This window comes from Anticarsia gemmatalis, chromosome 22 (genome assembly GCF_050436995.1).
Source record: "Anticarsia gemmatalis isolate Benzon Research Colony breed Stoneville strain chromosome 22, ilAntGemm2 primary, whole genome shotgun sequence".
Lineage (NCBI taxonomy): Eukaryota > Metazoa > Arthropoda > Insecta > Lepidoptera > Erebidae > Anticarsia > Anticarsia gemmatalis.
The window spans coordinates 6760498-6787429 of NC_134766.1; the positions used below are offsets into that span (position 1 = coordinate 6760498).

The window sequence follows — 26932 nt, forward strand, 5'->3', positions numbered from 1 at the left end:
ACTTTCCGGTGTTTTTTTTTTAATGAGAGCTTCCCGTAATCTTCGTGTTTGGTATTTGTTATAAAAGCCTATTATAATGGCTCTCTTTTTCAATTATTTTACTGAAGTGATTCTTTCAGTGTTTTGAAAAAAAAAAACGCGGGAATCAAATGTCGACCTTGACACCTTCAATTTCTCCTTTGTTGGTGAGAAGGCTCTTTTCCAAGTCATGGATAGTTGTTTTTAATTTGGGATCAAAATGGTGGGTTTTCGACTAGTCTATTGTCAAATAACGTGACAAAAAAAGTCCTTAATCCGTTTGGAACTTTCCAAGATTCACCCGCGAAATGTCGACACGTTTTCGCTTTCGTTCGCCGTTTAACATTTTCGGTACCTAACGCGCGGAAACGTTTTTCATGAGGACCTTCTTAGAGGAGACCCTTAAAATGCTACTATATGAAATGCCTATGATCTAAGCTACATATTTGATGGTCATTCTTTGATCTGCTATCACAAAATCTTCAACTTTTTTGACGTTATCTTCAATAAGGGTGGAAGGCGTTTTTCGCGATGTTCATCTTCAATTGAAGTTCTTCCAATCTAGAACTCTTTTCTCCGACGTGTAACTATGGGAATTAGAAAAACAAAGTCCCCTGATGACAACAACAAGGCGCAATGTACTTCTTTAGTAGATTTTTTTTCAGTCGTGGGCATTGGCTGACTGCTCTAATGTAGTTTTTTTACATTTTTTGTTGATGTTTTGATGTAGATGTTTTCTCTGCGACAGCTCCTATTCAAGTGAATGTATTTACCAAATTACTTGGACTATTGATATGATTATTTTACCCCGAGGTAGTAAGTAGGGTTTATAAGGAAGCAAAAAAAAATCGATCGACCCTAGTATACCCTTAGGTGTATGAAATACACCCACGAAATAAGGCTTATATAGCCATATATCGGGCACGGTAACAAGCTCCCGGCTTCTAGTGAGAAAAATCCTAGGAAACAAAATTTTGCCAAGCCGACCTTACCCGAGCCGGGAAGCAAACCCCTCATGATCAGCAGTTGATACACAACCTGCCTGTTAAAAAAAAGCAAATTTTCTATTCGAATCAACCCCTATCTGTAACAATTATTTCAAAGCTCTTTTTAATATATTCACGTACAAGTACCAGGGTATCATGACATGGTAGGAGCAACGTGAAGGCATTTCGATCGTCACCACGTATTCCACAGCGCCGGACCAAATGTCCGTATATCATATAGACGGGATGGCGCCCAATCTTCTACCAGTAGGGTGACACTGACTATTATCGGCTACATGTTTTCTTTCCACTTAAGATTTTATTTTGTCAGTTTTCGAGTGCTCTAAGTATTTTTTTTGCATGTTGTTATTATGCGAACGAGATATTATAAGATAATTGCGTGAAAGGGTGTTATATTGAAATTTTAATGGGGTTTTGCATGACCATGGAAAAACGAAGGATTTTAATATTACGTTAAGTATAAGCTTTTTCCATTTTTAACAAAAAAATATGTTAATATAATATTATTATGTAACTGGCTCGTATTTAAAAACGTACATAGGTGGTACATAACACTAAAATATAATATTTTTCATATTTGCTTACATCAAACTTAATTTACTTTTTCTACAGTCTTTTTCACGGAGTATGTCATTAACTTTTAAATAATTTCTTTTCGACAAATATTTTTCTTTTTCAAATCAATATCATAGCTTCTCAAACGGCTGACAACTACACACATCACCTAACATGCAGGTTAAGTTTTTATTCACGTTGTTAAGTTAATCTTGATCAGTGAGGCGACGTTTAAGAGTTTTATTATTTATAACGTTCTTGTTATCTTACATCAGTGGTTCTGTATTCTGTAGCTAGTTACTTTTGATATATTGAATGTTTGTACTACGCTTATTAGTGGGAGACATTTGGAGCAAGAGACCCGTTTTATAGGGAAATCTAGGCTTAGCTTTTACTTACTTTCTATAAAGTGTTGTATTTGTATAGTAATCTGGAGTAATTTATTTAAAACTGTGTGCTTAGTCTTAGTCTTAGTTGAACTGTGTGGATTTATTTTGATTGAAGCAGATTTTGTGAATTGTTATAACCGGGAATAAAATCCAAGGAAGTGCGTTTTGTGTTCGTGTTGATGTGATCAGCCGAAACGATTATGGAGTACATAGGAACTATTTTACGTAATATTTCTCACAAAATAATTACCTGCTAACTAAATAATTTAGATTCAATTAGGAAAAAAGATCTTGTTGGGAAATAAATTTATAGGACGCTAAATAGCTAATCTTTTTTATTTATTAACCTAGTGGCGATCTTGGCTTTAAGCTGAATTTTTTAAGTTGCATTATTTCGACTAGTAATATTAAAATAAATGTCCCTTACTATTTTTTCTACCTTTTACTATAAATCATTCATGTTCACTCCAATTCTATCAAACAGAAAAAGTCTTCAACGCCTTGTCATGTTCACAAAGAACTTTCAACCTAGTTTTTTTGTAATAAAAGAAAAGATAAATGATTGACACAGTTGTTTCTGTCAATGTGGTTTATTTGTGGGACTGTTCACGCCTCTACGGTCCCAAACATATTTAGTACTATTTAGCAGGTACCTTGTGAAGGACTGTTCGTTAAGTTTTTGTTTATGATATTCAATCATTTATTTTAATTATAAATAACTTAACTAACATTTTGCAGTAGCAATTAGAAACATTTGGCAAATTTCAGTTTCGTTGCTGAAAACTGCCATTGATTTTGTTTTTAGTCTGTCTTAGTAGGAACGCCTGATTTTGTAACTTTCACATTTTATGCAAATACTTAAGTGTTAAAATTTTTAAGACATAGTAGGTAAGATCGCATCCTACCAAGCAACGTTTTTGATCTCTGCCTACCCTAATAGGAAAAAAGCGTGATATTATTTATGTATGTATGTATTTCAAGACAATCAATTGAAATCAAATTTATTCGTAAATGCAGATACTTATATATTTCGGTTTCACTTTTTTTTTTACTTTTTGATCGAAGTCACATAATATTGATCAAAAAATCTTCCATATCAAAGATTCCATACAAAACGATTTGATATTATTTCTACGAAAACACCATTTTCCGATACCCAACACCCTGCTTACCCAAAAATGATGAAACCGAGCACTCATTAACATCGCAGCCACCAGGAGAGCATGGGTCCCGAGGAGGTATCGTGTGAGAAAGGGCGTAAATCACCGGGCGCATTCCACTCGAGGTGTGAGGCCGCCCGATGTCGCGATAGCGCGGCTAATTTATACGTTTTACGCGGCGACAACGCGCTTGGACCGGCCCTTACATACAGGCTGGTTTATTTCTTGTAATTGGATTAAGGATGTTTTGGACAGTCTTTAAAACTTTTTCTAAGGTTTAAATCTTGATGATTGGTTGAGATTTGTTATTTTGTTTAGGTTTCGAGGCGACTAATATCAAAGCCATTCTGTATCAATTTGTTTTGCTAGAAATCTGCGACCCTAATAGGAACAAATTGAGCGTATTCAGGTCTGTCGCTAATGATCTTTGATGACAAACCTTAATGTAGTCTTCAAATTTTAACTTTGGTTCTTTAGGAAGAGGTTAGTTTTTTTTATTAACAGGTTTTTCTTACTATTCGCAAGCAAGGTTTAAAAATAATAAATGATATCAGCATTTTTACAAAATATTTGAGATGCCGAAATATTTTACGATATTAAGATAAGAAGGACCGCAATTTGTCACGGAAAACACGAAATACATTAATAAAACTTCAAATTAAGTAACACCCTATATCCTAAACAAGCATCAGGACAAAACGCTTCTTTATTTAAACGTAATTCGTTTATTGTTTTATCTCGCTGCATATTTACGATGGGGACCCCGCCTCGCTCCCGCATCCAAACGAATAAACCATCCAATTTATTGTCAACCAATTTTATGTTTTATCTCTGATAATAACATGTGATATTGCCGATTATTAATAAGTTAAGAAAGTTTTTTGACTCGGCGCGTGAAATGTCAATTTTAATAGTGATTTATATTTAGAACGATGTGTGGTTCATTGTTTTTATGGTGTCATTTGTTTTGTGCCTGTAAGCCCGTGTTTGAATTTGGAATGCGTTTGTCATGTCATTAATTTGATGACGAATGTGTAATTAATTTGAGTTTAGAATGAATGAATGTTGTTGTCTATGAATAACAAAGTTTTTTTTATGTGTTAGCTGAGGTTAGAAGAACTAATAATATGTAAGTATGTATAATAAAATAGAGTTTCTTATTATGAAAGTAAATGAAGCAATTATTGATTTCCGAAACTCAATTCGCAGAAGCCAGTAAGATATGGTAATGAGTATTGTGGAATGTGAAGATTGTTGCAAAAAGATAAAATTTTAATCATATTTTTTTTCCGTCAAAAAATTCGACGTATTTTTTGTCCGGCACGTTCTCAATTCCCAACAGTGTCAAAGGACAGTCTGTTTTGGATTACATAAACAAAATGGAGTTAAGCCCAATCGATTTAACGCGGGAACTTACAAGTTGTATCGAGAAAGACATCTCGGTCGATAAATCGCACCGTGTTCAACTATCAACTTGGACAAATTTGTTTTTATTGCTGTTATCTCTGGGTGGCTTTATGTTTGTTGTCTTTGCCTTCTATTTGTTTCTTTGTTATAGTATTTTATGTATCGTGCGTGAGATACGTTAAAAATGTACCATTGATTTAAATTAATATCTCTATTAATTTTAATGATTTGTTGAAGCTATTCTTGCATACATATATTATTATTATGGTTCAATGAACTGTAGTGAATGGTCATTTTTGAAGAGTTATTGATGTCTTTAAAGAATACGTTTTTAATTTTTAGAGGCAAAGGTCAACAGGTTGGATTCCGTTCAATTTTATTAAATGCCTCTGTCAAAGTTTTACTAGAAAAAAATATTTAATGAATAACTTTTCTAGGCGTATCGTATAGTTTGTTATAACTTACAGCGAAATCATTTTCACATTACAACCTAATCATCCGCGCAATTAGGTATTGTTACGCGCTAATCTCTTGCATTCCAAAATTAAACGATCAACCATCGTGTAAGCGAACACCGGCTCGAAGTTATGATAGCCTGGTATCAAGTGGCTAACGACGCTCTGTCCCGTAGGTAAGAACCAATGTATTACGACTTTTTAATGGTCACCATGAATGGGTAACATGAGATCTGACGCCTCACCATGCCTTACCATGAAAACATAAACAGTTTTGTACAATGAGAACAATAAAATTTGGTTTTAGTTACCATGGACAGATAACGCGCGCGTTAATTAATCATGGCGGTGTCTTCCATAAAGCTCGTTGTCACATGTTACTTTTTCGTGAAAAATAAAAATGTTCGATGTCGTGTTAAGACGCGAACATTTTGTTATACTTACCGATATACTTACAAAATTCGAGTTGTGAAACAGGATAATGGCTATTTAAAATAGGTGCGATCAAATAAAGATGATAAACTTAAGATTGGGTGCAGTTAATCAGGATTTCAGGGTATCATGCAAACATTAATCATATTAGGCCATACCGTGCATAAATCATAAGCTTAGAACTAATAAGAACATTTACTACAGAAAGTGCATGTGTGTGCGAGCGAACAAAAAAGTGCATTTCGTGATCAACGATTTTCAAGTCGCATGAGCTGATAAAACCCAATACTGAGTTAATGCGTTTACAAATGAGAATTTCCATGCGTTTGCGAGGTTTTTAGAAAGCCACAGACAATTATCTAGACGCAGGGTCAAAGTGGCGCCATCTATTATTCTAAAATGGAAATTCTCACAGCTCGTACGTTTGAGAGTATCAGAATGCATCTGACCTTTGGCTCGGCGTGGTCCAAGCTGCAGCGCGGGGAGGCGCCCCCGCCGAGGTAGCTACACGGCATCAGGGTCACCATCCTCTACCCTCGCGGTAATGTCACACACAATGTCACTTTGACAGTTCTTTTGGCGGGAAATAGTTTTTGTGCTGTCATTTTGCGCTTATCGTTTTGTTTTTGAACGGCACACAGTGTCTTTTGTTTGGTGAAGGTTTTTGTTTAGTATTCCACAATCCATTGCTTGGTTAACCTATGAACGAGATTTAGTTTTGAAGATAGTTGTTTTTTTAATGACTTTGTAGCATAGGCATAGTGTTAAATGGGCGTAACGTTATTATTTAAAAGAGGTCTACGTTATCAGTAACGACATTGTAAACTCATCAACGAAGGTCGGTACGCCAAAAAGTCAGAACGATTATAACGCTTCGCCGGTGGCTAGTTATTGAGAGCTTAGTCATCGCCCTACGGTGGTCGAAATAAAAATAATATTTAAAAACAATAAAAAAATATCCACGCATGCCGGACGGACCACCCACGACGATACGTCAAATGCCGATCGGCTATGTTCATCAAGTTGTCAAATTGAGTTTGACATAATTGTGAAGGAACCTTTTTTGTTGAACCTCATCTGTATTGGTTGATAATCTGTGGCTTCTGTTCGAGTGAATAGATACAGTATGGTACGAAGCTTTTTGTTTCGTTTGATCAAGTATTTTAATTAGGTTCTATAATTAGAATGACCGCGCGTTAGCTACTATCGTTACAAAAACTAGTTAAAGGGTAGGTACTTTGTTTTAGCGATTGTATAGACGTTTGAACGTTTGTTAGTTTTGCCGGAGAGACATAACTGTAGCTTACCTAAGTAAGGACATTTCAGTAATCATTATGACTAGTCAAATTTACAATAAGTAGAGTTCAGAGACAGAATTTGGTAACATGACCGAAATCTCTGTAACAATTTTCTAATTGATAAACAGGAAAACTTACATTAATATTGGTAAAATAACAAGTTTTTAGTAGGTCAAAAGCTCCTTTCCTTACTTCCCATTATAAGGAACTATGTAAATATTCATCCAATGTCTTTGTATCAATTTAATTACATCGACATCTATAATAACTTCTTTTCTTAATTAGCATACAAAGTTCCTAGTTCTAAAGTAGTAATTTTTACACCAACTACAAAGTTTGTAAGACCAGTAAGTAGCGAGACTATTTCCTTATTCCACAGAATACTTACTTAACAGTACAAGTATTTCAACCAGACATAACATAATCTTCTTATTGCAATGAAAATCTACACAGACAGCGATTACACGGCAATGTACCTGTCTAATAAATACATTTGATATCTTCCACAAACATCATAAATTCGTCTCCATCACATCAATTTATAACAAACGACCTGATGCCTATCAATATTAATAAATGCTTAACATAAAACGATTAAATACGGGACAAGTCGCGGGCGGTCATTAGCGTAAAAATAAAATATTTTTAAAACAGTGTGTTCTTAACAACAGGGGGTGAACAGTAGCATAGCGACGCTGCGTGAAACGGAACGCCAGGGTGGCCAACATAATCATAAAATATAAACTAAATATTGTCTTTGGTGCATTAAAATTGTGATTACTGTGTTGTTGTCTTTGATTTTGACGTAATGAGCGTTTATATTCGAAGTTTATTGTTTGCGTATTTCTTGTTATGCTTGTCTTGAGCTGAGAGTAAGAGTTTTAGATATAGACACCTTCGAATGTAGCTAAACTTAATAAAATACTGTCTATTAATGATTGTAAATGAAATTTACTACGTTTGTTTCATGTTTTAGTGAAGATTCTTTACCGTTGTAATGTATACTAGTAGATAAATTACCACTTGTATCACAAACTAAAAATAAAAGTGACCAATCTAACATTCAGGAATTAGTAACTTAAGTATCAATATTTTTAATTCGAAATGACATCGATGTATTTAATTGACTATTAAATAGGATATTATAATCGAAGCGACACGTTATGTCCTAAGTTTAATGGACGATGTTGGCAACCCACTCTCGTGGCCTTTGCCTCCTTCACAACGGGTGGTAAACGCTTCTACGGAAACGTCAAACTGCTTTTAATTCTTCTGCCAAAATACATTTAACATCCATCTCTCTCTTAACACGACGTATTAAAGTTCAATTTTCATTACCAAAACAGCAATAGTAATGTTGGCAGAAATCATAGCACGTGACTACCAAAAAATCTTTTCACATTTGTATTTCGAATGAATAAAGTTGATTTTTGAACTTTTTCTTTCCAGCCAGTTGGAAGTTAAGCTTGTAACTCAGAATTATTGGAGATTTTAAAGATGGAGGAGTCCATAGAATTTTATAGGCTATCAAAATGGTTTTTATTATTGACATTATGACCTAGGAGAGGTTAACGAGAATGTGAGACAATTCCTTCGCGCTAAGCCCGCGTGGGGTAGGGCCCAGTAGCTGGGGTCGTAAATTAAAAATTAATGTATCCTGCCTAAAAATATTAGACAGTGGCCAGTGGCTACTGTCGTTATTAACTTTGGTTTAATCACCTTAATTGGGAGAAGGGACATAACTTTTATATGAACGTGTTTTGTTAACAAACAAGTTAAAATAAAATAAGAAAAAAAAACACGCTGTATATAGACATAGGAGGAAAAATTCTGTACGACTTATTATGCGGTCCTGTATAACAAGATGTTTGGATGTGAATGAGGCAATGGATGTTTTGTAAAGATCGTACCAAGTTGCATTCTTTGGTCTCTGCCTACCGCTATAGGAAGAAGGCGTTATTACATGAGCGTCTTTTATACGAGTTTAAACGCTATTAAATAGATAAACTACTGCTACATGTACCTCAGAAACCGGGGGTAAGATTAGTTTATAATTTTGACATCTGTCAAAAAAAAAACAATGTCCGAACAAGCAATTTAGTACTGGCCACCAAGCACTATTGAAATTTGTAAAGAACATTATGAATATTCATTATTGGTATAAAAACGGGCAAGAGCGAAGTGGTCGAGGTGCCACATGTCCGAGTGGAATCGATTACTGATCGAGTTTATGATCGAATTAAAATCAATTGCTTGTATTGCAGCCAAAGAGTGGAGGTCCGTTTAGCCAGATTTAGTGAGATTGTAATCGTTTTGCTCTGAACGGGGATTATTGATAATAATTTTGGGTAGGCAATTATAATAGATAGTTTGTGTATGGTATGAGTATGCCTAAAAATCTGAGGCATTCTGTTGCACAACATAGATTTTATCATAGTCTTTTGATATTCTGTAGATATAAAAGCGAAAAATGCTAGGCGTTTTTCTCTTAACTAGCTCTCAGGCCACTAGTCCATTTAAATAAGTAGAGTTCAATATTTTTTGCAATAGTGAAACATCGAGAGGAGAGAGGGTCTACTTGAACGCAAAGAACACTCCTTTCAATAACACTCATTTGTAATAGCTCTATACTTAAAAAAACACACATCTTTATATATATAATTCTTCTGTAAGTGTGTATGTCACTGAACTTCTCTTAAACGACTGGACCGATTTTGATGATTTTTTTTGTGTGTGTTCAAGTGGATCTGAGAATGGTTTAGATTCACAATTTTGTCCGCTGGACAATGTTGTTTTAATTATTTTTTACAAATTAAAGACGTGTAGACAGGACAACGTCTGTCGGGTCCGCTAGTCTCTTATAAAACTTAGAAAAGGCATGTCAATGACAACCTATCTAAATCTTAAACAATCTATACCATCGTTATAATCATTTGAAACATTGTAAACACAAACACGACACGTTCACTACGAGTCTAAGGGCTAAAGGGTTCACTAACCGGTCGCATCGATAACATCTACTATATTAGGCATAAATTAATCGATTATAATCGCTAAAGAATCGACTCGAATACAATCGAGTGACGATAATGCGAATGAGAAAGGTAAGAATGAGTTTGAATGTTTTGATTGTTAAAAAGTTGACGTTGTTTTTTTTTAAGTGTTTTGTGATTTGATGGTCCTGTATGACAAGATGTATGGATGTGAATGAGCAAGGGAAGTTTGTAAAGATCATACCAAGTGGCGTTCTCTGGTCTCTGCCTACCCTTATCGGGGAAAAGGCGTGATTTTATATGTGTATGTTTCATATATAAACGTATATTAAGACGACTGCTAAAGACATAAAATAACATAATAATGAGATGTCATTATTCGGTGCAACCGTGCAATTCCGAGTGCTGCCACAAAAATATGCAAATCGACATGTATTTTGGAAAGCATAACCAATAATCGTATTCTTTTTTAAAATAATGATAATTGGCAACACAGAATTTACGGCGGTACAGATGAGACTTATAAAATTATTGATTATTAGTATTGACAGTAGTAAAAATAAAATAAATTTAACCCACTAATGTCCCACTGCTGGGCAAGGGCCTCCTCCCGTAATGAGGGAGGGGTTAGGCCTTGAGTCCACCACGCTGGCCAAGTGCGGGTTGGGGACTTTGCATGCCCTCAATAAATGTTTGAAACAATTTTTTAGGCATGCAAGGTTTCCTCACGATGTTTTCCTTCACCGTTGGAGCATGTGATAATTATTTCTAATACACACATAACTTCGAAAAGAGATTGGTGTGTTGCCTCGGGTTCGAACCTGCGATCACTTCCGTGGGAGGTGTCAACTTATACCACTCGGCTATCACTGCTATTTCCGCGTTTTTTAAAGTTTGCATGTATTGACAGTAGTACATAATTATAATTGTTTTAATTAATTAATGAATCATATTTCAATTCAATATAACATGATATTTTAATACAGAAAAATATTTAACAATCGATGTCCGCACGTGATTCTGAGATTATTGATAGAACAAAAACGTTAGCTCTTGGTTATCTACTAAAACCTTGTTAAATGGTATCTTAAATCTAGAACAGTTATTAAAGAACAGAACAATTATATTTTACGATAGTACTCGACCTAAATAGCCGGAAAATTACTTAGGCTAAAACGTAATGTAAGGGAAAATTAAATTAATTACTTAGGTAGGTACCTGTTTACCTAAATATTCCATTAGAAATATTAAGCTTTCGTACTACTGAGGCCGTTTACCTATTCCTTTCAGTTCGGTCTAAAACATAATTGCAAACGTCTTAAGAAAGAATATACAAAACCGTTTGATTTAGTTGCGTATAATATTAATTTTCAAAACAAAAAATTTTTTTTTCCCATCACTGTCCCACTGCTGTGCAAAGGTCTCCTGCCCAACGACGAACGGGGTTGGGATTGCATCTTCCACGTTCTAACTATTTAATAATATTTTTTTGACAATTCAAAATCAAAACTAGTCTTATAAAAGCACGTTTTTTCCCATAGGAGGAGAAACCAAGGAACGCCACTTGGTACGATCCTTACAAGCTTCCTTTGCTTCATTCACGTTGGATATTATCTTTATATATGTATATAATTCTTCTGTAAGTGTGTATGTCACTGAACTTCTCTTAAACGACTGGACCAATTTTGATAATTTTTGTTTGTGTTCAAGGGGATCTGAGAATGGTTTAGATTCACAAAAAAAATAAAATAAAATATAAAATTCTCGCGTCACAGTTTTCGTTACCGTACTCCTCCGAAACGGCTTGACCGATTCTCATGAAACTTTGTGAGCATATTGAGTAGGTCTGAGAATCGGCCAACATCTTTTTCATGCCCCTAAGTGACACTTTTTTTTTTTAATGGCAAAACAACGTTTGCCGGGTCAGCTAGTAGTATAATAATATTCAGGAATTGCATGCAATGCATTTGAATGAAAATGCTCGAGTTCGGCGCCGAAACGTCGAGAACTTCAAGGTTCAATTCATACTTGTGATAATTTTACATACTTACACTATTATTACTCGTATACTTAGATCATAAACACGCAATGTAAAAAAGTCATCTTATTGTATTTGTGACTTTCAGAATAAAATTCGTTTAAACAGCGTTTTAGAATAAAATTGTATACCTATCTATACTAATATTATAAAGCTGAAGAGTTTGTTTGTTTGTTTGTTTGAACACGCTAATCTCAGGAACTACTGGTCCGATTTGAAAAAATTCTTTCAGTGTTAGATATTCCATTTATCGAGAAAGGCTATAGGCTAGGATATACATATCATCACACTAAGACTAATAGGAGCAGAGTAACATTAAAAAATGTTTCAAAAACGGGGAAAATTAAGACCCATTCTCTCATAATAGTATGAGACGCAAGCGAAGTTGCGCGGGTCAGCTAGTCTTTATTAAGATTGTATTTGTCCCTAAGCAACCACCGGATGAAGTATTGTATCGATTTTCAAGAGAAATAGTCGTCAACAACGACAATGCGATTATTTAGTCTGCCGCGAGCCGATATTGTCAATGATGCATGCGTCAAATTGATGTACGGCGCGACACTGTGTCGGCTGCGTAGCACCTATATTACTTTCAGTTAAGTAAGCTTAGCCACATTTTCTGCCTTACGTATTGATCATTATTAATAATTGCACTGCATCATATTGTAGGCTAGTTTAGTTAAACAGAAAGTATCGAATAAGTTACGTATTTTAAATATTTAAAATACAGAAAAACCAGTACTTTTTTTCAGGTCATTGCATGTATTTTTTTAGTGGAGCAGACCTATAATCATTTTGGACCTTTACTTTAGCACAATTCCTATTATTACTCCTGTAAGCCTAAATATTAATTTTGACAACACCAATCTAATTACACACTCACTACAAATCAGGATTTATCTTCAAACCATTTAAAACGGTATTACCAAACCACGGTACATGTAATCTACGTCGCAACAAGATGAAGTGTATAATTGTCTAAACAGGTTCAAAATTATTTCTAATTAAGCTTCAATAGTAACTCGATAAGGTCAATTTTAGGCGCCGAACCGGCTACCTTCCAGTGAGAACTAATAGACTGACAGACTCCCACTAAACTGTAGCAAAAAATGACTAAAAACTTTGAAATGAAATCGATATGCCGTGTGAATGTACTAAATATTTAAATTGTGGTCAAAATAGAATCAAAGATATGGTCAATTGTGGTCATCTGTGTGGTCAATTTTCCAATCAAATTGGTCGATTGGTTTGCTACTGATTTGTCGAATGTCAATGTCAAGTACCAGGGTGGCATGAACATTAAGAATGTTGATTACGTGTGAACGATGCGATAATTAGATTTTAATGATGCTTTATCGTTTACTAATCTTCGTCATTGTTATAAAGCGACTTTGCTAGGGCATTAGGCTTTATTTCAGTAACAGATAGCTATAAAGTTGGAAAAATATCACAGTATTTTCTTTTTTAAAAATAAATAAGTACACAATTAAATACTTTACTCTGTAAAAACAACTTCTAGCTACGAATACAGTCACGTAGAATTTTCTTATATAAAAGTTAGTATCAAACCAGGTTATAAACCTCCAGAATGATGAATTTCATCGGATTTAATTCAGTACTTTTTGCTTGGAGTTACAAACATACCTACATCGTCACAAACTTTTACGCTTGAAGCAGTAGGGTAAGTATCGTAGCAAAACAGACATTTTGATTCGATAACCAGATATCACGTATAGATACTTTAATTGTAATTAATTACATTGGTCAACACGAATTTTGAGTCTGAGTTCTGTACCGTTGATTTTGATTACGTATACCTAACTAAATAAAGAAATAATATTTTTATCTAATAAAGTTTGCTTTTGTAGCTTTTAGAACGAATTTTAAATTTTAATGGAAAAGCTCTTCATTCACATTCAATTATAAATATATAAAAGTAAAAAAGTTATGATTTATGTATTTTTATTAATTAAAATGATGAAATAAGGCATTAAGAAATACAAAATACAAAAAAGGATACAATTTTTTTTTAGAAATGTATACTTTTGGTTTTTCTTGTGTGAAAATAGTAACTTAACGTATCAGTAGGCTCTCTCCATATTTGTGGTACTGCAAACTTCATCTTTTTTTTCTCTCCTCAGTACCAGGCTGAAAAAAATATTAATAACATTAATTAACGATGTACACATGTAATTTATATTTAAAAAAATATGTATATAGGCATATAAATGTTCATTTAATATAAGGAGTATTTTCTTACCTTCTAAAGTGTTTTTGCAGTTATTACACAAGAAGTGAGGTGCCCATATTTTATCCTGATTTCGTACTGACATGTTAAAGTAAGCTTCATAGGCTTCACAAAGTGTCTTATTTGATGATAAACAAATTGTATTGGCTCTCACTTTAATAAATTCATCACAAATGTAGCAAAAAGAGTACACGTCGATTTTACACTTTTTCGATGCCATTTTTAGACCCCGAGACGCAAAAAAATACGTTTTTCCTTAAGAACGCGCACGTGCATACTGCCATGATACTCTGCTAACACTCACTTCACACCCCCATCCCCGTTACCCCTGGTTTTGCATCATAAATGCAACGGCTCTTCAAAAAATCTGCCAAAACCTCATATATTTAGGTTTCGTTATATATAGTACAAAAGCAAACTTAATTTATTATTAATGTTGTTCCTGTTTTCTTTTTGATTTATATTATTAGAAAATATTCATTAAAACACAGGCTCAAAAAAAAAAAAATTTTTGTCGACTTGTGTTATCTATGCACCTAATAAAAGAAGTATAAAGATGTATTTTATTACTTTTTTATAGTCTTTGCTCACGTGGCCTCTCGGAACTTTGAATTATATGGTACCATTAATTTGTTCGAATTGAAAACCGAATCGAAACGGAATATTATAATTTTAAACGTACTTTTAAAGCTTTTCAATTTGTGTAGGTTGTTAATTGTCGAAGTAAATAATAGATATTTTATGTAGAGTTTAGAATTTCAATATAATAATGATAACGGTATATTTTTCTATTATTTTCATGTCCAATTAATAAGTTAAGTATCCAACGTTTTTTACAGATATGCTGATCAAATTGTTTTACGAAACGAAAGACAGAATTTTCAACGAACCATTTTAAAAGCGTAGTAAAAAATGCATTAAAATATATTCTCACTTACAGAATCGACAAATAAAAAGAAATAATATTCCAAAACTATTCCAAATCAAATTCTTAATCGTTTAAACGGAAGCCCTATATTTAAAAAAAAGTACATTCATAAAACCATAACCCTCAAAACGCGACACGCTATTCTCTATCTCTATCCGTTAATACACAGAACATCCTTAGATTTAACGATTGTGCATCTCTCTCGCACGCTCCGCCCATAGCACGCCCCATCCGCACCGGCCGAATTTCGACAATAGAACCATCGTATATACAGATATACAAACTTTCTGTATAATAATACCTATTTTCAATGTGCTTTGTAGTACGGCTGCAGTTCAGTGGAGCTTTCTATTTCGCTACTATAGAGTACCTATCTTCATATTCTAGAGGTCGTGATTTGCAATTAGGAAATGATTTTCTGATAAATGTTTCGTTTAGTTGATATTATTTTACCTTAAAAAGACTAGGATTGACTAAAACTTTTGCGATTTAAAAAGATTTTAATCCATTCTGGACTAAGAAATTGGTCATTTTATAAGATTACCGTAGCTTTTTACTACAGTGCAACCTTATTTTGGCTTCACATTTTGCTAAGGGCATAGTATCTTTCTGAACGATCGGGATTCCTTTGATATTAATTGACTATATTAACCAAAGTGGCTTGTCGAATTTCGAAGAAAACTTTTACTTTTGAAAACAACAAACCCGTATTCACACTACAAGATGTTATTTTCCTAAGATTTTCTACAGCAAAACAGCTAACTTCATAAATAATATCAATAAAGAGCCATATAGAATAGCGCAAACAAATTGAATATCGGTAACAAGGCTCCTTATAAGTTTAATATGACAGATACAAAATGGCGCGAGCGATAATAGGTTAAACGTCGTTCAGTTATACTCAGGTTGGCAATATTGTTACTAGTCTATGGCTTTTGAAATTAGACATGGCGGGAATGCTAGAAATAACTTAAATGCTATGATTTGAATAGCGATTTCAGTATAATCACGAGAATAAATAAGTAATTATGTACATTTCGACGGCTACAAACTGTATCACAAAAAAACCAGATCTATCGTTTTTTTTGGATGTGTCAAATATATCCAGTCTTAAAAAAGAAATAGCATTACAGCCCTGCACTACGGTCTTTAATATAGAATTAGAATAATGGTGTAGCTTTCGGTGAACGAAAGACTATCGAGAATAGTGTTTTTTAAATAAACGGGCAAAGTAAATTTCCGATAACATTTTTGGGTATCGAATAAATCAAAGTTATAATAATTACAATAAACTTTCATAACATCTTTATTTCAAGAGATAGAACATACAAGGTGCCTCTATATGCATTATACAAGGGTTAGCCGATCAATTTTCCATATAAATTATTATTGACAACGCCTAGTAAAAGACTAGTCGAGAATCTAGCTCCTTTTAGCACATTTCTACATGAAACCTCTTCTTATATATAATAATACGAACAGGCCAACATCATGTACGGTCGCCATTTTCTCTTAAACCCTTTACTGCATGAGATCGTAATAAAACCTCACTCAAATGTTGCACTACTTTGTTGCAAATCTGTTGTATGATCTAAGTGGTTTCGTACACGGGTGACTTTTTTGTTGCTGACATTTGCGAAGTGACAATAATCAGCGTGATTTTCTCGTGAATCTCTTACCCCCGGTTTCTGAGGTACATTTAGCGGTAGTTTGTCCATTCAATTGCGTTTAAACTCATATAAAAAAAACACTATTGAATAGATAAACTACCCATAAATGTACTCAGAAACCGGGAATTAGAAATGGTATATTCAATTGCATCCACAGCCAGTGTAGCCTTTGTCGAAATGTCAAGCAATTTAATGTAAAACGCATGATTTTATGTGTAATGACAGTAATTTTGAATCAATGCGAAAGTTTTGGCTATTCTTTGAAAAAATAAACGTGTTTTTCTCTAAATCATATTCTCAACTTTTAAAATTATTTGATTCCGAATAGTGTTAGTTTTACGCACACGCACAGATAACAAACACTTTATAGTTTCACGTCATTAAACCTTTTTACTCAAGAAATGATGACGGTGAAGAGATCTAGAGTTGTTTATCTACAACATAAAATTGCGACGTTTGCGCTGATACTTCGTGCAATATAGGAGAACCAGTAAATATTTTGTACATTAGTATGTAGAGCTATTTCAATCAGCAACAAACTCCTGTCTTCACAACTTAGGATATGCATATAGGACAAGTATTATGCAAATGTTTGCAAAGCATTGCTTATTGATATTTTCTAGCGAAATATTATTTGTTGTAATATACATATACATACATAATACATGTGGTTCATGTCCAAGTTTCAATTATGGGAATAGATATCTATAAGCGTAATATTTACAAGGTTTCTGAAGATTAAACAAGTAAAATAATGATTTAGTTTAGACTTTTAACAATCAATCACAATCACCTACGTAAGACAAAAGTGTTTTTGGACTAGCACACGATAAAGTTAAACGACAAAGGATTTTTTTTTATTTCCAAGATGTTTCCTATCGAACTACGACAGGATTATTGTCTAAAGAGATTTGTTAAACATAAAGAACAAATAAACTCATAAAATAATCTAATTCCGTAAACTTACATGACGGTGGACTCTATCAATTCTTGCTTGTTAGCGCTTAGTTGTTTCGACCAGGTTTTGACCATTATGCATATCTTGATATTATTTCCAGCTCTAACTACTAGGCCATCACAACCTGCTAGGAGTTGCACCGTTGCACGACATGTTTACATTACCGAGCCCATATCGGGCGAGACACCTAACGCTTACGATTCCTGCCACCCTGGTGGTCGCGATACGATGATGTCACTATTTTGCAACAAATACCTATTTGTATGGCTTTGTATGGTTTGTGGCGTTTGAATCATGTCGGCTCCTATGATATGTGATCTCCAATTGTTTTGGTTTCTATGAAATAACCGGTGGAAAAGTCAGTAGAAATTGATACCTAGTGATATTTCTCACGACGCTGTCATTTTATGTTTGAATACCTGTTATTTGTTTATAAGAAGGTAGTCCAAGTAATTCAGCAACTGAATTTCTAATCTATACACCAATCGTATTACGAATCTCCCTCATTCATAAATTCTTATTTTTTGCGTCTTAATGAGAGTAATAAATTTTTAGGCGAAAAGAAGCAATGAAACGACATCAATATTTAAAAGAAAACAAATAACATGGTTTAGCAACATTCTTCTAAGCCTCATTTTTTGAGTCGGTAAAAATAATTTTAAAATACCCAGAACTATATTAACGCGACTCTTTTTAATAGAAGAAAACCTAGGTATAAATCTAGCATTAAATAATCTTTATTGCGTATTCACTGTTGACACAGGTTGTGAAATCAACCTTGGTTTAACAATATTGCATGACTTTCAGACATCCCACACAACAATGCAATTGTATTACATCAAACTAAATTTATCTCCTTCAGATACACTATAACTGATAGGTTATTTTAACAGAAACTTTGTTCAGAAAGCATAGATTAATCATAGTTATCCTTGCACACCCAGAGTGGACGGAATACTCGGAAACGATCAATAGCTACACATTTATCAATAAAATTGCTGTGTTTTGGCTAAACTTTTTGAGTTTCTAAGAGCATAAAAGCAATAAGTCAATTTGATTAAAATTGTCTTAATTTGACTTCAACAAAATTGTTTTTTCCGAATGAGCACAAAAACATTTGCAACGTTAGAATATATAAAATAGTTATAAAAATATTGCTTTTCCTAACTTACATAAGAGTCAATGTAATAATACATTCCGATAACATTTTGTTCTACTACAAGATTGTGGCTTGAGTTTAAAAAAAAATTTTAGTAATCTTCACATTCCTTCGGGCGCCTGAAATAAAATTACCTCCTCAAATGTCATGTTCCCCTGCACCGATAAGACGACTAATAACGTGTAACCACGCTTCCAATTATCGTCTCATATCAAACAGATTACTAGAATATCAAGCCAATTGAACACTAATACAAATCTTATCGTAGCATATAAAATAGATCAAGATTATGTCAAAAAAACCTTCGCTATGAATCAGATGAACGATAACTAGGCATGTTGAAAGGGACCCAGATGTTTATCAGCGTCGAATCGTCGACCTCTAACATAGTTTTGGGAGCCTGGTACATTGTATGAATTTATAATGGGACAAAATGGGTGAAAAAATATAAATAATGTTTTTTGTGTTAGTTTTGAAGGTGTCATAAATATTTTGTAGTGTTTTTAAGTTTATGATTGAGAAACAGTTACTATGACGTGATAAAATGTTAGTTCAATTCATCATTGTAGATTAGAGTTGTAGTTTTTTTTTATAAGCCTTGATAAAGAAGTTGTTCGAATGACATTTTTGATTAGTTTAACGCAACTGTTAGCATTTTAGTAACAAGCAACTGACATTGCTATTTTAGATGCTTTCCGAAAACTCTGTCTTAATTCAAATCCATTTATGCGAACACCCATTTTTCGACTAGCATCCAAGTACTTGTTACTTTACTAGCCATTTAGCATCCGATTAATGTAATTTACGGCCGCTTGCACCAATTTTGTGTTATTATCGACTAGTACAAGGCATTTAAATTTTGTTATTCATTATGATATATTAGATGTGAGTTAATTTATCAGAAGTCCTAATCCGTAAGTCTTTTGCCAAAGTGTGTTTGATTCTCTTCATACAAAAAGCATTGTCTAAATTCGTACGGGCGGAACTGAGTAATAATAAGTAATGAATAAATACGCCATTACGATTACTCAGTAAAATAATTCAAGTTGATTGTTAAATGCCGGCCTGAATAACATCCGTTCAGTTAAACGTATATAATTCATAGTTTTGTGTTAAACAATTCGGTCGTGACATACGTTTGTTTTAGTTTATATATGTCGATTGAAGATATAGGCTGTAGTAATTTAATTTTTTTTACGTGATGTCTAGCAAAACGGTCAGGTGCGTAGTACTCGTAACCGGCGGACCTGTATGACAAGATGTTTGGAAGTGAATGGAGCAAAGGAAGTTTGTAAGGATCGATCGAGGATCGTTCTCTGGTCTCTGCGTACCCTTTTGGGAGGAAGGCGTGATTTTATGTATATGTAATTTTAACTGTGGAGTAAGTATGTCTTAAGACTTGTCTCTAAGAGCACTGTAGCGCGGGGGTCGTAGGTACGATTTCTGAACGAAACCTCTAGTTGTTTGGGGTTTTAAGTGCATGGTGCCGTAATTTGTGTGGCATAGTAGTACGTTAAAATAAAATATGCTCGCCTTTGTAATATTATTTCTAAAACAATATTGAATTAGCAATTAATTAATAATAGTAGAGTCATACTTAACTTTGATTTCAAATTTAGTTTAACAAGTTTAGGTGTTATTTATATACCTGCCCATAGGACCACTTTACATCTTTCAGCTGTAGTCAAAAAGAATTATAATCCAATCCCTAACAAATTAGTGAACACGACATTCAAATACCAAGAAATAACGCTTGAGAGATCCTTGTTCAATGAATCAAACCTTACACCTCGGCTAATTGTCCCACATGCCATAAACGGTGACGGACGCAGACATATATCTCAGATCACACAGACAAATCACATCTACATACATAAACAACACTCGTACAACATATTAATTAAACGAACACCCCAGAAAGTTCAGTAACCATATCCTTAAAACCAACAAAATAAAAGAGAGAACCCATCAAAAAGAATGACCATAAGGTCCGAGAACAATCGCCACATGTGGCCTGGAGATTAACCAAAAGAAAAATAAAATTAATATATCGCTGTCCCTTTTCAACTTGGGTGTTTTTTATATGTCTGTCTTGCTCGTTCGACAAAATCGTTCTTGGAAGTGCCGGGGCCAGCGTACGCGCATACAATGCGGGTGTTGTGAGCACGAATTCCGAATTTTAAAAAGGAACGAATGTGCAGGTTTGCTAAATCCTTTGACGTTAGAATCTTATGTTTGGATAACGGTCGCTGATGATGATTCTATTAAAATTGTGTCTTTTGTAGAGCCTTTTTTACGTGTAATAGTTAGTTTTTTTTTTTTAAAGTTCAGAACAGTTTGTAATTTTAATATGATTTATGAGCTACATTAAATTTGTTTTTTGACATTGCAAAAAAGTTCAAATATAAGAGTTTAAAATTGTAATAACTTTAGTTAATTACATAATAATGTATTGTTCTTGAAAATATTTATGTAATATTATTTCAATAACACTTTTTATTTACACAACTGATTCTATACTGCACTTGTGTGATCTTAACTATAAAGTCAAACTATTAGTAGTTTCAACAGTTCAAGAACACTGTCTGTAAATGAAGTTTTAAAAAGAGTTAAGTACACTTATATTAAGACGCGTATACCAGTCATAGAAAGACACGCACTCTCGAACTCGAAATGGATGGGAAAGACAAACTATATTTGAAAATTTTACACAATATTAGATTCTCTGATCTATCAAAATAATTGAATAGATATCATGAAAAGTAACCCTTATATTCATAAACACACTATAATCCTATTTTAGTTAAAAAACTACTACAATATGTTTTCTCTTTTACATTTCGCTAAGGAGTGAAAGAAACAAAACAGTTTATAAGCCTTTCATAACTTCATATATTTTTATGAATAAGAGGTTAAAACAATTTCGAGACGTCGTTTTCAGAATTGAAGCAACAGTAATATATCGTCATAGTGTTAAGGCATTGGATATCTTGCTAGGGCCATAATGGTTTTAAAAAATTAAACAAATTATCCTCTCTGCAGTTGTCAACTATCCAGAAGGGTAAGTGTTCAACAGTCGTTAGCTCTTAAGCCACGAGTGCACCACCATGTAACCGAACACCCTACCCCGCGACACGCACGCCAAAATGACGTCCTCTACATATTTAACCTTTTATTAATGAAGTATGCATTGTCCTCTTTTTACGGCACGAGACACTAGTGATGTGACAACAAACAAATATCGATAAATTAAAAATCGATTTTATCGATACAAAATTCACCAACAAAATATTTTTTCGGTGCCGCAATAAAAATGTTTATCTGTTGAAAGATAGCAAAATGAATATGATTTTGTAAATAACTTAACATTTTGATGTCGTCCGGTCGTAAAGCATAAAGAAATTAATACGTTTTTTAAAACTAAACGTTACTGAATAACGCAGTTTATACTTATATTTTCCGCTAAAATGTCCGACATTAAAATTTGATTTATTATAGGACATTCTTCATATAAAACATATGTCTTCACGTTGTGATAAATATGTGAGGACAAATAAAAATATAATAGCTATATTTTAGGAGTAGTTTGGCATCATATAAAACTATAAAGATATGCCGAAATAAAACTTAATAAAGTATTTTAGGAATATATTTTCTCGGAACGTTTCATTGCCTATGACGTGGGATTACACAACAACACAGCTATCAAACATGTGTCACCTAAATCTTAGATGACAAAAACCTATAATATTAAGGAAATGAAGGATTAATTAATGGACTTGACTACAAAACTACTAAACTACATTTTAGTTCAACTCCATGTTACAAAAAAAAAACATCATTACATTTCAACAAATTAGATACGGTTTTATAGTTTCAAAGTGTAATGTATTTATTGAATTTTAACTAATGAAATTGATAACTAATGATTGTTGATATAAACTTTCCAACCCTTTGAAATATCAGTCAAAAACAGCTAATTTGTTCTTCGAAAGCCTAGTGAATAAAATAAGAATGTTTGTTTTAGTAACTTAAACAATTTTTACGGTAAATCTTACATGAAGACATTTTTTTAAGTAAAAGATATACCTGTGCTAAGGAGGCTTCAATCCTAATCTTTACTATATTAAAATGTAGTACGATCAATCTTCAAATCGATAAACCTAGGCATCATATTAGTTAAATATCGACGTCTCCCCAACCCTACCAAGGTGTCACGCTTGACTAAGCTAAATAATCCCGACTTGGCGAGCTCAAGCTATCAGAGTTTCGCAGAACTCGCCACCGGCCCCGACCACTTAGCCACCCTTTGTTTTATTATTAATTGTGCAAAATTATATATTATTATAAAGGTTTTATAGGGATTATGCCACACACTGCTTGAAGGTTAAAGTGAGGCGGTGTGAAGAAACGATTCTTGTAGTGTTAGCTAGAAGCTTAATATTTCGTCAACATGGCTGAAAATTAGATTAAGTTAAGCTATAAAATATGGAAAAAACATGCTTACAACTAAATCTGTTTGTGTGCTTTTTGTCTGATAGAAAAACAAAAGGCTTTTCTGAATGTAGGAGCTATGCTGCATTATTGGGTTTTATTATGTGATGGAAAATAAGTAGAGATGAATTTATTGACAGACTTTTTCATTTACAATTTTCAGAATGTTTTTTTTCGAAAGCATATAAAATATAATGGCATAGCCTTAAACCTAACCTTTGAAAATACACCGTGGAAAGCGTCATAGCGGCTTTCAAACTAATTACTTGATGGAAGTTCATGGGACGTTTTCAAGAACACAAGAAATAAGTAAGCCTCCGTCGGCTATTAGCCTGAATTCATCTGAAACTAACTATCACCGCCTGTTGGTACTAGATAAGTACCGATTAAGCAATCGATGGTTTACCAATCAGTGACTACCGAATAAAATTGGTAGAGCTTTTTCAGTTCTTTATTTGGGACACCAAAACCATTATCGTTTGCGTATTTTCCTCTATTCAAGATTTACAAATTCCTGTCTATACACTAATAAACATGCCATTTTCCTACAGATATAGATAAACCAAGGAACGTCAGTTGCTACGATCCCTAAAAACTTCCTTTGCTTCTCATTCATACATCTTTTGATACAGGACCGTCGGTTACGAGTACTACGTACCTAAACTTTTTGCAAGGCATCACCGATATGATCTATTTAAACGCTCCAAAACATATCAAATACTACCAAATTTATAGATTTTCAACAATAAAACAGTTTATCAAACAACTCAAACGTCGTAATGTAAAAAATTCTCTTAATTTTAACGTGTAATGTTTATCAAATAAAAAGGCATGTATTTTGGAATCGGATCGTAGTTCGTTAACTAAAGCAATGTTGAATCATAAACATAATGCACGTAATTGTAAATGAATTGAACGTGGGTAACGAATCGTGACACTGTGTTGGGAAACTGTTGGCTAATTCAAACAGAGGAACATTTTTAAGACATAGATAGTTGTAATTCAAATATTAGTAACTAGCTATCTATCCGGGACTTTGCTTGAAATGAGTAAATGTACTAAAAAGTATATTTTCCCGGTTAAATGCTTTAAGTGTGCCTTTCTTTCTAATTAATTTAGTAAATTAATGAGTAACAAAAGTCAATCCTTAGAACTAAACAAGCTTTTGCATTTAGAGCAGTACTTATGGACAGTATTGTTTTGATATAAGAAGGTAGGGAGAAGAGTCATCATCGGTCTATTATTATCATATTATAGCCGAATTCTTCATTTTCAATCGGTTTAGACGTCCAACTGTGAACTGCGAAACCAATACGAAACACTCTCGCATTTCCTGATAATCATTGTAGAGTGTTTGGTGGACAGTCAAAGTTAAGGTCTTCTGGGTTTAAATTAACAACATCAGCTAATCCCTACTAGAACTATCTTTTCTAAGTTTCACGTTAGAAAGCCGCATTAGGTTACATTACTTACCCCCGGTTTCTGAGTACATTTAGCGGTAGTTTATCTATTCAATAGCGTTTTTTTATATGAGTTTAAATACTATTAAATAGATAAACTAAGGTTAAATATACCTCAGAAACCGGGCATTAGTAATCAAGTTAGATTTCTCTTTTAGGTGTTATTATAATAAACACAGAACCTCTTTGTTCAACCCTAAATACTAAATCGTATATAATCACATCAACTGAGAACTGGAGTGAGAGTCGTGAAGGAAATGAGCAATAAACCATTATGTCTGCCGCCTTGTTTATTGTTATATTACTTACACTCTATTATTTACTTATTACATTACTTTAAAAGATAGTAGAGGGAAGAGAATCCACGTTCTCCACGGTCAAAGATTTGGAGGATGTTGTAAGAAATGTAAAAGATCTGCTTTTACTTCTAGGTATAAGCCAATCTCTATGATTTTTCTTGCGTTTTTTTAATAATTAAGTTCGTCACAGTTAACCCGACTTTAAGGTCAACATGGTTTTATAAATTATACTTATTTCTACTAATTGGAGAATATGAACACAAAAAATCATATAATAACATAAATATAGCTCTATAATAGATACCTTATTTATAATTGTATTCTTGTTCTTATCGTATGGTTAGTGGCCAACCTAGTGTCAAAGTTTCTCGAGCCGCCAAGGCCTTTGACGTGGCTTAACGACTGTTATCTTAATTAACAACAACCGGGACCGACTTTTTACGTGCCCTCCGAAGCACGGAGACGAGCAGTTCACATACCACTATGCGGTCACCCATCTATAGAATGACCGCGCCAACGGTTGCTTCACCCACAGATCGTTGTCAGACCGGTGAGCGCAACTGGCTATGGGCTTATATTAATTTAAGTTTATTAATATTAAGCTTTGGCTAATTATTTAAATAAACAAACAATTTCTTAATCCTGTCTGCCTAAAAATAATGAGTGTCATAATATTTTACTGGCAAGAGCAGAGATTAGCGAGATATCTCGTAATAACAAATTGTATCTTATAAGATTTGAGATATAACCACTGATTATAACATTGTAATAAAATAACCAAAATATTCAAATTCGCCGTTTTTAAATACCGTCGCGGGTTTAAATAAAAGACCTTTTTTGCTATACATGTATAATACTTATATTCTCAATTATTTTATTATTTGATCCATATAACATATTATGTAGAATAGGATGAAAATCTATACTAATATTATAAAGCTGAAGAGTTTGTTTGTTTGTTTGAACGCGCTAATCTCGGGAACTACTGGTCTGATTTGAAAAATTCTTTCAGTGTTAGATAGCCCATTTATTGAGGAAGGCTATAGGCTATATATCATCACGCTACGACTAAAAGAAGCAGAGTACCAGTGAAAAATGTTACAAAAACGGGGAAAATTATGATTCTCTTATATGTAGCAAGTGAAGTTGCGCGGGTCAGCTAGTTAAAAATAAATATACTGAATTGCAGTAGTGACTTTAAAGATATCTTTCTAATGTTATAAATGCGAAAGTTTGTACGATTGGGTGTTTGGACATTTGTTAGTTACTGGATTGTTTTTTTATTATTTGACATAATAATATAGATACTCTGAATTAACATAAAATATTATGTTTTTATTATCTTTCAACGTGGACGAAATACAAAAGCTACCTGTTTTAATAAATCTTGTTCAACAATATTTAACCTATGAGACAAAAACAATTAAAACCTATGGAGGTAGGTAAGTGTATAATCATATTCATACGGGTAGATTATTTTAAAATAGAAACCTTACAAAATGCCTTGATACATCAAAAAATATTCTAACAAGACTCTACAGTCTAAAAGTAGACTCTACACCATATTATTATATTAAATTAATGTTACTATAACCCAAGTAATTTTATTTTAGCAGTTAAGTTTGGTAAGTAATCAGTGATTTTGCTCGCAAATAATTAAATATTCCCTTTAATTCATTAATATATTTTTAATAATCATAAATACAATTTTCTTATAGGAAATAACAATTAATATAGAGATAATCAATTACTAAGTCATTAATCTGGGGGCACGGAAGTGCCCCCGCAAGTCGAGCAAAAAAAAGCGGCACGGCCGTAATATAATATAATTTCAATAAAATCAAAATAGGTGCGGTATATTATATTTTAAAATTAATATTTATTGGATTCCTAACTGTCTAACTAACGCAGAGTTATTAAAAAAACGAATAACTAAGTAACATCTTAAGTAATAATTAATTTTA

At 33.3% G+C, this 26932-nt stretch overlaps 1 protein-coding gene across 2 annotated transcripts in view; it reads right to left on the reverse strand.

Annotated features, from left to right (window-relative positions):
• eya (eya transcriptional coactivator and phosphatase 2) overlaps positions 1 to 26932 on the reverse strand; it is a 50829-nt gene that overhangs the window by 23084 nt on the left and 813 nt on the right. For both annotated transcript variants that reach the window (XM_076129288.1, XM_076129289.1), the window contains exon 2: positions 5873 to 6122. In XM_076129288.1, the coding sequence (XP_075985403.1) occupies positions 5873 to 5950 (78 nt within the window). In that variant the 5' untranslated portion in view covers positions 5951 to 6122. The remainder of the gene's footprint in view (positions 1 to 5872; positions 6123 to 26932) is intronic.